Source organism: Natator depressus, chromosome 5, assembly GCF_965152275.1.
Source record: "Natator depressus isolate rNatDep1 chromosome 5, rNatDep2.hap1, whole genome shotgun sequence".
Classification (NCBI taxonomy): Eukaryota; Metazoa; Chordata; order Testudines; family Cheloniidae; genus Natator; species Natator depressus.
Window position 1 is genome coordinate 16,154,046 of NC_134238.1, and position 12,605 is coordinate 16,166,650.

General features: G+C 47.2%; 2 protein-coding genes across 3 annotated transcripts in view; both read left to right on the top strand.

Annotated features, from left to right (window-relative positions):
* The window catches only part of LOC141987215 (tetraspanin-36-like), a 37,429-nt gene extending 31,605 nt beyond the window's left edge, over window positions 1-5,824 (top strand). The window contains exons 6-7 of the mRNA XM_074952360.1: window positions 2,950-3,033; window positions 4,964-5,824. Of these exons, the coding sequence (XP_074808461.1) occupies window positions 2,950-3,033; window positions 4,964-5,050 (171 nt within the window). The 3' untranslated portion in view covers window positions 5,051-5,824. The remainder of the gene's footprint in view (window positions 1-2,949; window positions 3,034-4,963) is intronic.
* Window positions 5,825-9,931: 4,107 nt separating this feature from the next.
* The window catches only part of SKA1 (spindle and kinetochore associated complex subunit 1), a 45,974-nt gene continuing 43,300 nt past the window's right edge, over window positions 9,932-12,605 (top strand). For both annotated transcript variants that reach the window (XM_074953891.1, XM_074953892.1), the window contains exon 1: window positions 9,932-10,098. The gene's annotated coding sequence lies outside the window, so the exon portion shown is untranslated. The remainder of the gene's footprint in view (window positions 10,099-12,605) is intronic.

Sequence of the window (12,605 nt, forward strand, 5' to 3'; positions counted from 1 at the left end):
GTGGCAGGACCAAGTATCACTACTAGACTGTCTCTCACAGGTGCTTGTGCAACTTGTTTTTAAATGCTGCAGAGTATCTAATGGTACTGAAACCGCCCACTTATGTGTTATTGTACACGTTGACACAACTTATAGAACCAGTGACAAACACAGTGTAATAATCATAAATGGACAGCAAGCACCGCAAAATTAATAGCTGCACTGACAGTGTTCTATTCATAGACATACGCCAAGCATCACACAATTCCTGACTGGCCCCAAAACAGCAGGGCCAGATAGAGCACAGTACATCACAACGACCTACTGTGGCTTGCTTTTAAAGTGCTCTTTCAAAACCTCCCTGAACCGTATAGCTCCATGTTAAGCTCTTCTAATAGCCCTTGTGTCTGGCTGTTCAAACCCAGCAGACAGCTGCTCCACCTCCATCCCGGCAGCAACATTCCCCACTTTGTTTCACAGATATTATGCAGGACACAGCAGGCAGCTGTAACCATTGGGATGTTTTTTCACTGAGATCCAATCTTGCAAACAAACCAGCATCCAGCATCCCTTCAATCTACCAAAAGCACATTCAGCAGTCATTCTGCACCTGCTGAGCCAGTATTTGAATCTTTCCTTGGTGCTGTCAAGAAGGCTGGTGTACATCTTCTTGAGCCAGGGAAGCATGGGGTAGGCTGGGCCCCTTAGGATCACTACTGGCATTTCAACATTACCAATGGTAATCTGCCGGTCAGGAAGGAAAGTTTCTGAACAGTCCTGGGCTCTTAAACATGCAAGCGTCATACACCTTCCCTGACCAGCCAGCAGTGATGTTGATGAAACATCCCTGGTGATCCAGCAACGCTGCATAACCATAGAAAAGTAGCCCTTTCTGTTGATGTACTCTATGGCAAGGTGGGCTGGCACCAAAATAGGGACATACATGCCGTCTATCGCTCCACCACAGGTTTGGGAACCCCACTGCCGCAAATCCATCCAATGTGTCCTGAACATTGCCTCGAGTCACAGTCCTGTGTAGCAGATGATGAATGGTCCTGCACATTTGCATTACAATGCATCCCCCCCAGTGGATTTTCCAACTACAAAATTATTTCCCACTGACTGGTAGCAATCCGGTGTTGAAAGTTTCCACAGTGCGATCTCCACTCCACTTCTCTGCTTTCTCCACTGTCAGTGCAGCTCTTATTCTAGTGTCTTTGTGCTGGAGGGCTGAAGTGAGCTTGGCACACAGATGCAGGAATGTGGCCTTGTGCATCCAAAAGTTCTGCAGCCACTGTTCATCACCCCAAGCCTGCATTATGATGTGATCCCACCAGTCAGTGCTCATGTCTCAGGCCCAGCAGCGGCGCTCCACTGTCTGCAGCTGCTCAGTGAACGCCACCAGCAACCTTGAATTGGTTTTTGCTGTGTCTCACAGCAAACTGACCTTGACAAAACCGCTGATTCAGTTCTTCTTGTGGCTCTGAAAATACCGGAGGATCATGCATCCTGTGCTTGCAACACTTTATGACAATAGTCCAGAGCTGTGTGGAGAGTGAGGAAGGCCACGAGGGTTCATGGGATTTTTTAAAAAGGCCTGAAAATTATGGGATATAGATGACTTTTATGGGATGGAGACAGTTAGATGCTGGGAAGCTGACCCCTTGCTCCCACTCATCCCTGCACAACTCATTTCTGCCCCACTGTGCAATGCCAACACTTCCTAAAAGACTGGATAGTGGTGGGTTGCACACTGGGATACCTGTCCATGGTGCATTGCACTATGAATCTGTATAAGCACTCCTGGTGAGTATGCACAGCGCCAACAAAAGGAACCAAGTATGCATGCGCGCAAGCAGTCTACTAACTGCAGCGACTGTATGCTGACGTAACTTGTGTCAACAAAAGCTTGTAGTGTAGACTTGGCCTTACATAACCCCACTGAAAGGATTTCAATAATAAAAGCACTAAAACAAATAAAAACACAAGGTGACATTTGTAGCCATCACATTGTTCTCACATTTGCACCTCCAAGGCAACTTGTCAGAAGCTCGGACTGGATGACAGGGGATGGATCACTCAGAATTGCCCTGTTCTGTTCACTCCCTCTGAAGCATTCTGGCAGTGGCCACTATTGGAAGACAGGATACTGAGCTAGATGGACCATTGGTCTGACCCAGTATGGCTGTCCTTATGTTCACTCTGTATGTTATATCCCTTTCCCCTACCCTTTATCTGTCTTGACTGTTTAGATTGTAAGCTTTTAGGGGCAGGGACTGTCTCTCATTATGTTTTTACTGTGTCTAGCACAATGGGGCCTCATTCTCGGTTGGCCCTTAGGCACCATCATGATATGAGTAATAATATTTTCATAATCTGTGCCTGATCAGTACCGGATAGGAGACAACCTAGGAAAACCCAGCTGCTGTGGGAAGTGTGTTGGGGATTTGGTAGATGACCCTGCTACCTCACTAGTAAATCAATCCTTCAGCTTGGGAGCATTATCCTACCTACCCTAGATTTTACATCAAATTCTGGAATAAATTATGACATTCATTCAGTATTCATAGGGTTTAATTCAGAAAAAAATTGCACCCATCTTCTCCACTTTGGGACCCCACAAACCGTCATTTTACGTTGTGGACACCACCACAGGCCTCATGGCTCTGTATGTGGCAACTTCCTTTATACAGTAACTGAATGGAGCCATATAAGACTCATAGAAACTACAGATGACAGAGTTATTAGCTTGTCGAGTGCATCTCCCGAGCAGTGCAAGAGCAGTAGCTTGTTTCAAGGCCATCAAGGCTGCTGCCATTGGCCGCATGGGTCATAGCAGGGCCACACAAGGTCTTGCCCCTGTGAGATTGTGTGCAAAACCTGCCCCATTGTATTGGATTTGATGGTTTGTTCTCAGTTTAATAGTGTAATCAAATGGCAGCTAAATCTTCCTTTTCTACATCTCCACAGGGCTGTGCAGAGAAAGTGGAATATGGGCTACAGGCTGTATTGAGCTATGCTATGCTCGTAATCCTAGGATTTGCCATCATAAAGGTATTTAATTGTAAAGACATACATTTCTTCCCCCACAGAAAATAGTGCCATTTTCCTCTCCTTGGGGCTCTCACTCCCACAATCCCTTAAGTCACTTTGCTGCAGTCGGTTGCTCTTTCCATGGCATTGCATGACATCCCTTTCCAGGGGAGCAAAACTGGGTAGATAGGAGGGGAGAGGGATAATACTGCTTCTAATAGCAGTTTTCCCAGGGATTTCTGCTTGGAAATTGTTTGGATCAGAAAGGAGGCTGCAAGAACACACTAACCAAATCCACTGCATTCCCGCTGCATGGTCTTTGAATGGAGGGGCTTTGACAGGCTGAGGGAGACGAAGAGGGAGCATGCCAAGGAGCTGCTGTATCCCTACTTCTAACTTCGTGCCTTGGTTTTGCACCAGTTTTCTCTTTTCTGCCTGCATGAGCGGATGGGAGGATCCTGCCCAAAACTAGAAAAAGACTTGATGGGACTAAGTGGAAGGCTGAACCATATTGGTCATTTGCTAAGAGATGCATTATTTATTTATTTATTTTTACAATTTTTTTTTTTTAAATGGATGCTATGGCCCCGATGTAGCTTTTTTAAATACAAGATTTTCCATAACTTAAGAACAAATGTCTCCATGGAATTTTTTTTTAAAGCTAAGGTTTTGTTTTAAAAAACACATAAATAGTCCTTTGTGTGGGAATCTGAGAATGAAATTGACTTTAAATTAAATACAAGCAAGCACAAAACTGACTAGCTTGTTTTTATTATTCAAACTGAAAGAAATGGGAAAAAAGAATCAAATTGCATAGAGTAAAAATTAGATTTTTTTAAACCCTGGCATTAAACTTTCCATACTTTTGAAGATTTGGTCTCTGAGTTTTAATCTGATAATTTCTCCTTTATCATTGTCCCTTTTATCATTTTTCTCTGAGATTCCTATCCTCTTCCCCATTGACTAGGGAGGACATGTCAAAATCAATGGCAGCAAAATGTTCTCTTAAAGTATATACATGCTATAAAAGAGTTGTAACAGTTGTTACTATTTAATGCCTGAGTCCTACACTTGGATTAATGTTGGAGCAAGGATCCATCAATGCAGATCTGAATGTAGGAGGAGGGCCTGATTTGGTGATAAAGTCAAAAGTTTCCTTTTCCTAGTCCACTGTCAGGGCATGATTGGCATCTGGAGTATACTTTCTAGCATTTTTTTCTAGTCTAGTTTTAAATTACTTCAGTGAAGGGGCTTCCACCACTTCCTTCTGATTACTCCACAGTCTGATAAAATTTATCTTCTCATCACTATTATTTATTTGTAATTAACTGTGGTCAGGTCTTCCATCAATCACCACTTCTGCTCTCTTCTAATTGTCGTAGCATAATATGTTTTGTCTTTTATTGGATACCTGTACATGCTTAAACGTATTGCAAATCTACATTCCAAACCCAGCACAGCCATAGTCACAGTAGATGCTGCCTAGGAATTAATGTTTCTGGAGTAAATTTATGGGGAAAACAGTGGGAGAAAATCCAGAGTCCATATCACTATTTAAAAGTGACCTTTAAAGACACCTTTAAACATCAATACATTTATTTTCTCAGTACTATGTTGTTAATAGGGGGGAAGGATAGCTCAGTGGTTTGAGCTTTGGCCTGCTAAACCTAGGGTTGTGAGTTCAATCCTTGAGGGGGCCATTTAGGGATCTGGGGCAAAAATTGGGGATTGGTCCTGCTTTGAGCAGGGGGTTGGACTAGATGACCTCCAGAGGTCCCTTCCAACCCTGATATTCAATGATTCTATAATATACAATGCACTTGACAAATATGTAGAAGGCAACATCCCCGCCACAGAGAGGTTAAATTTAATTCGAGCATAGATAAAACATACAATAAATTCAACCTCCAAAAGAAACAGTAAAGCTAAAGATCCCTTTTTTCCTTTTCAGTTCTTTGGAATGCTGAGTGTCTGTGTGCTCACATGCAAGAGGGAAGACAATGGCTACCAACCCCTGTACTCAGGGGTATTTGCTTGATAAGAAGATGGAAAGGTCATTTTTCATCGCTTCTTGATGATCAAATGGATTGGTATAGATGCCCCAAATGGACAATGTATTACCCTTTTGTTAAATACTGTATTTTATTTACGTGAGCAGAAAGTACACTGTTAAGATTTGGAAAGGTTTTAAGTGTACCATGTGAAATGACAGCTTCAGTGTGCAGTGTCCCTTGGTAACAACCTGATTCCATGTACCTCGACTTTCTTTAGGGCTGTTTCACACTTGCATGTGTGACATTCCCTAAAATGACAGCAGATGGTGTGATAGACTCCAAAAAGAAACCCTACTTCTTGCAAGTTTTACATTTGTCAGACCTATTTGTAACCTGAAACTTATAGAAGAAATTGTTTTAAACCGTTAAACTGATAATGCAGCCATGGTGCATTCTAGACTCTTTTCAATATTTCCAACAAGAAATCACTCCCATGACAAATGTTCAAGCAGCAAAAGAAATCTGTAAACAGAAGGTTTGAATATTCCTGTTTATAAGCATTATTATTCAAGGGTACATTTCACTGTGGCTGGCATGTTTTTTTCTCTCCAATTTGTAACTGGTGTAATTCAGTTTGTTTTAAAGACGAGCATTAATCATATCCTCAGACCAAGACATCCCTGAACTTTGGGCAAATTTAAAATCCAGATCTGAGGTTTGCAGCTGTCTCTTTTGTCTACCAACGGGCTGAATCAACCCCTTGGATCTGAGTATCTTCAAACTCTGGGGAAGTCTGAATTAGAAGTTTATCACTTAGGCCAAGAAGTTAGCACTCTGGTTCTTTTAATTTGAGATCAAGAATTTCTGAGGCAAGGCACTTAATATTTCCCATTTTGATACTAAGTTCTAAAATATTATCTGTACTCATGTTTTTCTATTTGTCTCTCCTATAATTAATTTTGAAGTCAGTGGGACTATTTACATGAATTGCTGCAGGATTGGTTCCACTGAAAATATGAGTCTTGGGGATATGTTAGAGTTGTCATTTAAAGTGGTGGCCTAATGGAAGTGGCTGCACAGAAGATTTCTTACTGTTAGATTACACGTTTTCTTCATGCTTCTCTGGGTGACCAAACAATTTCAAGAACCTATTACATTATGGCAAACAATTCTGTATAGTACTCTTTTTGAGTCATTAGGATTTTTTGTTGTTTTTGTTTTTTTGAAGGTCTGCGGAATGTGATCACCTTTTGGGTCACATACAGCAACAAAAATCCCTCTTAACAGTTTTAAATGTCAACCTTGAAATTATTCTGTTCCTTGTGTTTCTTTTCTTTTTAAACCAGGGTGAGGGATTAGTCTGGATGATACAGACTGTTAGAAAAGAAACAGCAGAAATCCTCTTGAGAGAGGCAAACATTTGCTATAGGAATAGAATAGAGTGTGTTTCTCTAAAGCTATGTCAAAAAGGAGTATGGGCTGAATGTGAGCTTTTAGTCTGTTATCTTTTTCTCACGAGATGGAAAGAGGAACTGCTGACTTAAGTATATTCCTGTGTAGATGTGTGTGTTACGAATGGTGGGTTTTTTTGTTTTTTCTTTTATTTAAACATTTGGGTATTGTGGGCTTTGTCTTCTGTTAATGCCAAAACAAAAAACCCTTCTGGAATATATTTTAACCAATTCAGAAATGCCACTCATTACTACATTTCATTCCTTCTTAAAAATTATTTAGGCGAACGATGTAAGCCTGGCCATTCTCAATGAGAGAAAACATTTCCTTTCCAGAAGTACCTGGGCTAGGGCAATGAAAGAGGCAGTCCTGTCTTATGCTCTGCTCAGTGAAAGAAGCCTACTAGTGCCTTACAAAGCAGTGTTTGTGACTGGCTGGTGTGCGTGTGGATGTGAGAGACTGTGAGTGTGAGACAGGCTGGGGGGGAGAGGATAACAGGCTGTGATGGGGGGTAGTCTGAGGGTAAGAGTGGCAGGGTACATGTATTGTGTGCAGGGGCACCTGGCTGGGGCTGCAAGTGTGCTTGGCTGGAGTGTGTGTGTGGGGTGCAGCTGTGTCTGGCTGCGATAGATATAACGTGTGGGTATGAATGGTGGTGTATCTGGCTGGTGGTACAGATGTGCCTGGCTGGGGGAGGAGGGAGTAGTGTGCACTGGTGTGTCTGGCTGAGAGCGGGCTGGGGTTCCTGACAGTGGTGGGAAGGGAATGCTAGGTTTGACCCAGGGGTGGGGGCCCTGCCATGGGGCATCACCTAGGCTCAGCACTCAGGTCCCTGGCCTTATTGGAAATCCTGGAGGTGTGGGCGCAAGCCCGGCCACGTCTAAAGGCCCCTCCCCCAGCCTTGCGGGAGGGACCACTGGACCCAGGAATCAACTGAAAACGGGGGACAACCAATGACTAACACGGTCAGGAGTGAAGGTCACTTGGGTCCCTGGCAGCAGGCGGGGGGATGCTAGGCTGGCTCAGATACCAGGGCTCAGGCCCAGAGGGCAGTCCTGGACTGGAGTGCGGACAGAACACAGGAGCAACCAGACGGGTTGAGAAGAAAGCCAAGGCTGGTCCAGCGCACACTGACAAAGGGTGGAGGAGCTCCGCAATGCTCTCTCCGGGGAGGGGTGATGGGTGGTGAGTGCAGCCCCGAGTGACGGTGCCAGAAGCCAATGGGAGCTCCGCGGGCTGCACTGTGAACAAGCTGTAAAGGGACTACAGCTGAGGAGGTGGGATAGGGCGAGGCCTCGGGAGCCAATCCGAGAAATAAACTAGCTGAATGGGGTGGTGTCAGAGTGACATGGGCCAATCCAGAAAGGCACCTTAAGGGGGAAGTGATACCATTTGGGAGCACAAGGGATAGATAAGAGGGTGGGGCCTTAGCAGCAGAAGAATTTTGCAGGGAACCCTCAGAGACAGCAAGAGGGGTCTTATCCCTGCCAGGCCAGGGACCCTGAGCACAAGTAGTGCCCCCCTCCTCTCCCAGGTGTGATGGAGGCAGCCCCATTCTGCCTACACAGAAATCCCCCCCACCAACAGTGAGGGTCTGAGAGGGAATACCTTTAAGGAATTTTTAAGAACTTTAGCATCAGACTGCTGAAGTGCTTGACAAAACTCCTGGATTATTTCAGGAGCTACCTGCAGTGAAGGCAGCTATCCTTGCTGAAGGTAGTGAATGCATTCAGAACCCCTTTTGAGATGAATTGTTTTTAACGTCACTGCACATTCTGATAAAGCCAATACTGCCTGTGCATCTGCCAGGTCAAAAGAGGGTACATACACAGAGTGTTTCTTGGCATGTGTCCCCCAGCATAAGGGGAACTTTAGGTGGCACCCAGCAGCATTGCTAAGATGAGGCATTTGAAAATCATGGATCAGGCTGCCTCCAGAATCAGGGACTGGCTTTAAAAACAAAATTGTTTAAAATAAATAAAAATTGGGTGCTTAATTCACCCTTTTTGGGCACCAGCAGTATGATGCCATCTTTAATTGCATGACCCTGTGATATTCCACCCCCCCACCCCCACACACACATCACCCACCTCATTCCAAGCATAGGATAGCTCGTGCTTCCCGAATGAACTGTTAGTCACTATTTTATTATCATGCAATGTGTCCCCCCGGGCCTTATTTATACTGCACACTGTTCAAACCCTGCTTTGAAGACAGAATAATTCATTTCTTCATGGGCTGATTTATGGTGCTCATGGCTGTAGTATCTAAGGCCATGAGATCAGTGGGAGTTAGGTGCCTATACATTTTTGAGGATCTGGTCCTGAGTGCTTCACAAACATCAGAAAATAAATTTATTAAAGTGAGGGAGTGCTATTATCCACTTTTTACAAATGGGGAGCTCAGGCACAGTGGAATTAAGTTTTTAAAGTATCCCCTTATTTTGGGTACCTTCTTTGAAATGTGCAGAACCTGATTTTCTCAGAATATTGAGCATTCTGTAGCACTTTATGTGCTCAAAGAATATCTTTCAGTGATTCCAGTTGCTACTGTGAATGCTCAGCACTCCTGCAAATCAGGCTTCTGTCTCAAGTTGGGTGCCCAGAAAACGAAGGACACAATTAGTAACTATTTCTGAAAAGTCTGGTTTAAGCTAATTGACTGGCATCACACAGGAACACTGCAGGTCAGAGCAAACAGAGAGCTGTGCATGATGCCTACTGCTCTGAGGTGTCTAAGAATTCGGCGGATGCCAGACACCACCCAGAGGTACTTTGCCTAGATGTGTGCTCAGACAAGGGACTGGAAAAAGGCCCCACCTTCGCAAAGAACCATTCCGTCCGGCTTCCGCCTCCTGAACTGATGTATGGCCAACTGGGCCAGTGCCAGGACTTTGGGTGGAGGCTGATGAGGAAGTCTGAGAGAAACCACTCCTCTGCATATGGATCCAGGTCCTGGAGCCCCTCTGCTCTCTCCACAGGCCCCTCCTCCCCTAAGCCCAGCCTCAGGGCTTTTGCTCTTGCCCCAGGGTCCTTCTCCTCCTCCTCAACCAATCCAGCTCTCGGGACCCTTCCTCTTCCTCCCCCCCTCAAAATCCAGCTCCATTAACAGCTCCTGCACCTTCCCCCACTCCAAACCCCGCTCCAGGGATCCCTCCTGTTCCTCCCTCCTGCCCCCGCTCGGGAGAGCCTTCCTCTGCCCTCCCCTGGCCCACCAAACCCAGATCCGGGGAGCCTTCCAGCTCCTACCCCTCGACCCCACAACCCAGATCCGGGGAGCCTTCCGCTTCTTCCCCCGCCCCATACCCAGCTTAGGCGACCCTCCCTCTTCCCTAACGGGCTCCTCCTGCCCTTACGCCCCACTGGGCACCGACCCGCTTCCCCCGAACTGAAGTCGCCAGACCCGCGGCTCCAGCCCCGCGGAGCCCGGGTCTGAGGCAGCTGTCGGGGCGGGCACAGGCGAGAGCTGCGCATGCTCAGAGTTGCCGCGCATGCCCCTGGAGCCGCTCCTGAAAGGACCGCAGTGGGTCTCTGGACTTCTCGCGCGACCTGCCACGGCCGAACGCGGGCGGTTTGAACGGCTACAGCGCGCGGGCGCGCCCCTCTCTCCTCCCGGTTCCTACGGGCCCCAGCCTCCCGCGGTGAGTCTGAGGGGAGGGGACGGGACGGGGTCTTGGGGCACTGCGAGGGGAGAGGCCTTTGGAGATGCGTGGGGCGGGGCCTGGTGAGGAGGCAGGGGAAGTGGCTGGTCCCCAGCGTGGCTATGGGGAGTGCCTTGGGAGGGGTGAGAGGGGCTGGCGGGGAAGGAGGTGGTCCCCTGCATGGCTGTGGGGGGTGTGAGAGGGGCCTGGTGAGGAGGCGGGGAATGAGGGTGGTCCCCAGTATGGCTATGGGGGAGGGCAAGGGGGGTGAGGGGCCTGGTGAGGAGGCAGGGGAAGTGGCTGGTTTCCAGCATGGCTATGGGGAATGCCTTGCGGGGGAGGAGTAAAAGGGGCCTGGTGAGGAGGCAGGGAGTGGGGTGGTGGTCCCCAGCATGGCTATGGGGAGTGCCTTGGGAGGGGTGAGAGGGGCCTGGGGAAGAGGGTGGGCCGCAGGAGCCTGGCTCTGGGTGGAGGAGCCTGTCTCTACTCCCTGCCTACCTAGGCAAGGGGCACAATACAACGGATCCCTCCCCTCTGCTAGGCACCCACTGTGGTAGCTTGGTACATCCCACCCCTTCTCCTTGTCCTGTTGCACATTCCTGCAGACTCAGGGAGGGTCCTTCCCGTGGGCTCTGTGCCAGCCTGTCTTGTAAGCCATCTCTGGACAGGTTGAGGAGGAGGGGGTGGGCCTGGCTAGCAGCAGCTGTGATACAGGACCCAATTCAGAAGTCTGATGTCACACACAGATGTTTCCATTGGTGTACATCACGTGCCAAGGGGTTGGAGAAGGTGTAATGTAAAGAAGGAGAAGGGGGTGCTCATAGTTTTACACTGCCCTCCCCTCATCGTCCTTGTTGCTTTCCCTGCCATTGAAGCTGCACTTCTAGCCCCTCTGTTTTAATCCCTTCTGTCTTCCACTCACTCACTGAGCTGTAATTTGCACATCAGACAGATATAAGATGGTAATATGCTTGTCAGGAGCTGCATCTTATGTATGTGGAATACCATATACCGATATGATGTATATTATAGTAGGAGCTTGGCAGTGTTGTAGTTGAAGTTAGACATAAGAATGGCCATACTGGGTCAGACCAATGGTCCATCTGGCCCAGTATCCTGTCTTCCAACAGTGACCAGTGCCAAATGCTTCAGAGGGAATGAACAGAACAGGTAATCATCAAGTGATCCTTTCCCTGTCGCTCATTCCCAGCTTCTGGCAAACAGGCCTGGGACACCATCCCTGTCCATCCTGCCGAATAGCCATTGATGGACCTATCCTCCATGAATTTATCTAGTTCTTTTTGAACGCTGTTAGTGTCTTGGCCTTCACAACATCCTCTGGCAAGGAGTTCCACAGGTTGACTGTGCGTTGTGTGAAGAAATACTTCACCAGGACTACTGTTATATTCTTCTATTTCCATATGTCCATAGCTTTCTGGAAAATGGTCTCTTTTGAGGATGAAGTTATCCATGCTGGGTATCAATCAGAGGGATTTTTTTTTTCTCCCCAATTTGGAGCTGTGAAAGTTTGAGCAAAAGCCTTTCAGCCATTCGTAAGTTAATCAGAGATGAACCGCTAGTGTGAACCCCTGTTAGTTAGTAAAGTTTGCAGGGGGGCACTGAACATTATAGTATCACTAATCCCTTAGCCTACTGGCCCCCTAGGTGCTGAGTTTTGTCCAGCTCCAAAATATCCTTCCTCTCCCGCCTCCCCCACCCTTTATATTCCCTCCACAAGACTCCACCGCTAAGCCTGTGTATGCCCCCAATCTCTGGTCCTCTGTAGCTCCTCTCACCCCAAGTCCAATCAGCTGGATGAGGAGTTGGAAGTGCTGAGCCCTGCTGCACTAAGCAGCCTCAAACTGTTTCCTCCTCCTGCATGCTGCCTCCTTCCTTCCAGGTGAGGGCTGAAAACTGGTGTGGGAACAGTGTCGTCCCCCCATCTCTCTCAGGATAGAAGCTGTGACAGTGATGACTTTCCCTTTCTTTGCTCATGATATCTGTGGTCCTGCAGTGTCATTTACATCCCTCGGCCCAGGCTGCTTCCTGCAGCCCCCATTGGCCTGCAGCGGTGAACCGCAGCCAGTGGGAGCCGCGATCGGCCAAAGCTGCGGACACGGCAGGTAAACAAACGGGCCCGGCCTGCCAAACGTTGCCGATAGAGGTCTATAAAATCATGAGTGGTGTGGAGAAAGTGAATAAGGAAGAGTTCTTTACTTGTTCCCATAATATAAGAACTAAGGGCCACCAAATGAAATTAATGGGCAGCAGGTTTAAAACAAATAAAAGGAAGTTCTTCTTCATACAGCGCACGGTCAACCTGTGGAACTCCTTGCCTGAGGAGGTTTTGAAGGCTAGTACTATAACAGGGTTTAAAAGAGAACTGGATAAATTTATGGAGGTTAAGTCCATTAATGGCTATTAGCCAGGATGGGTAAGGAATGGTGTCCCTAGCCTCTGTTTGTCAGAAGGTGGAGATGGATGGCAGGAGAGAGATCACTTGATTG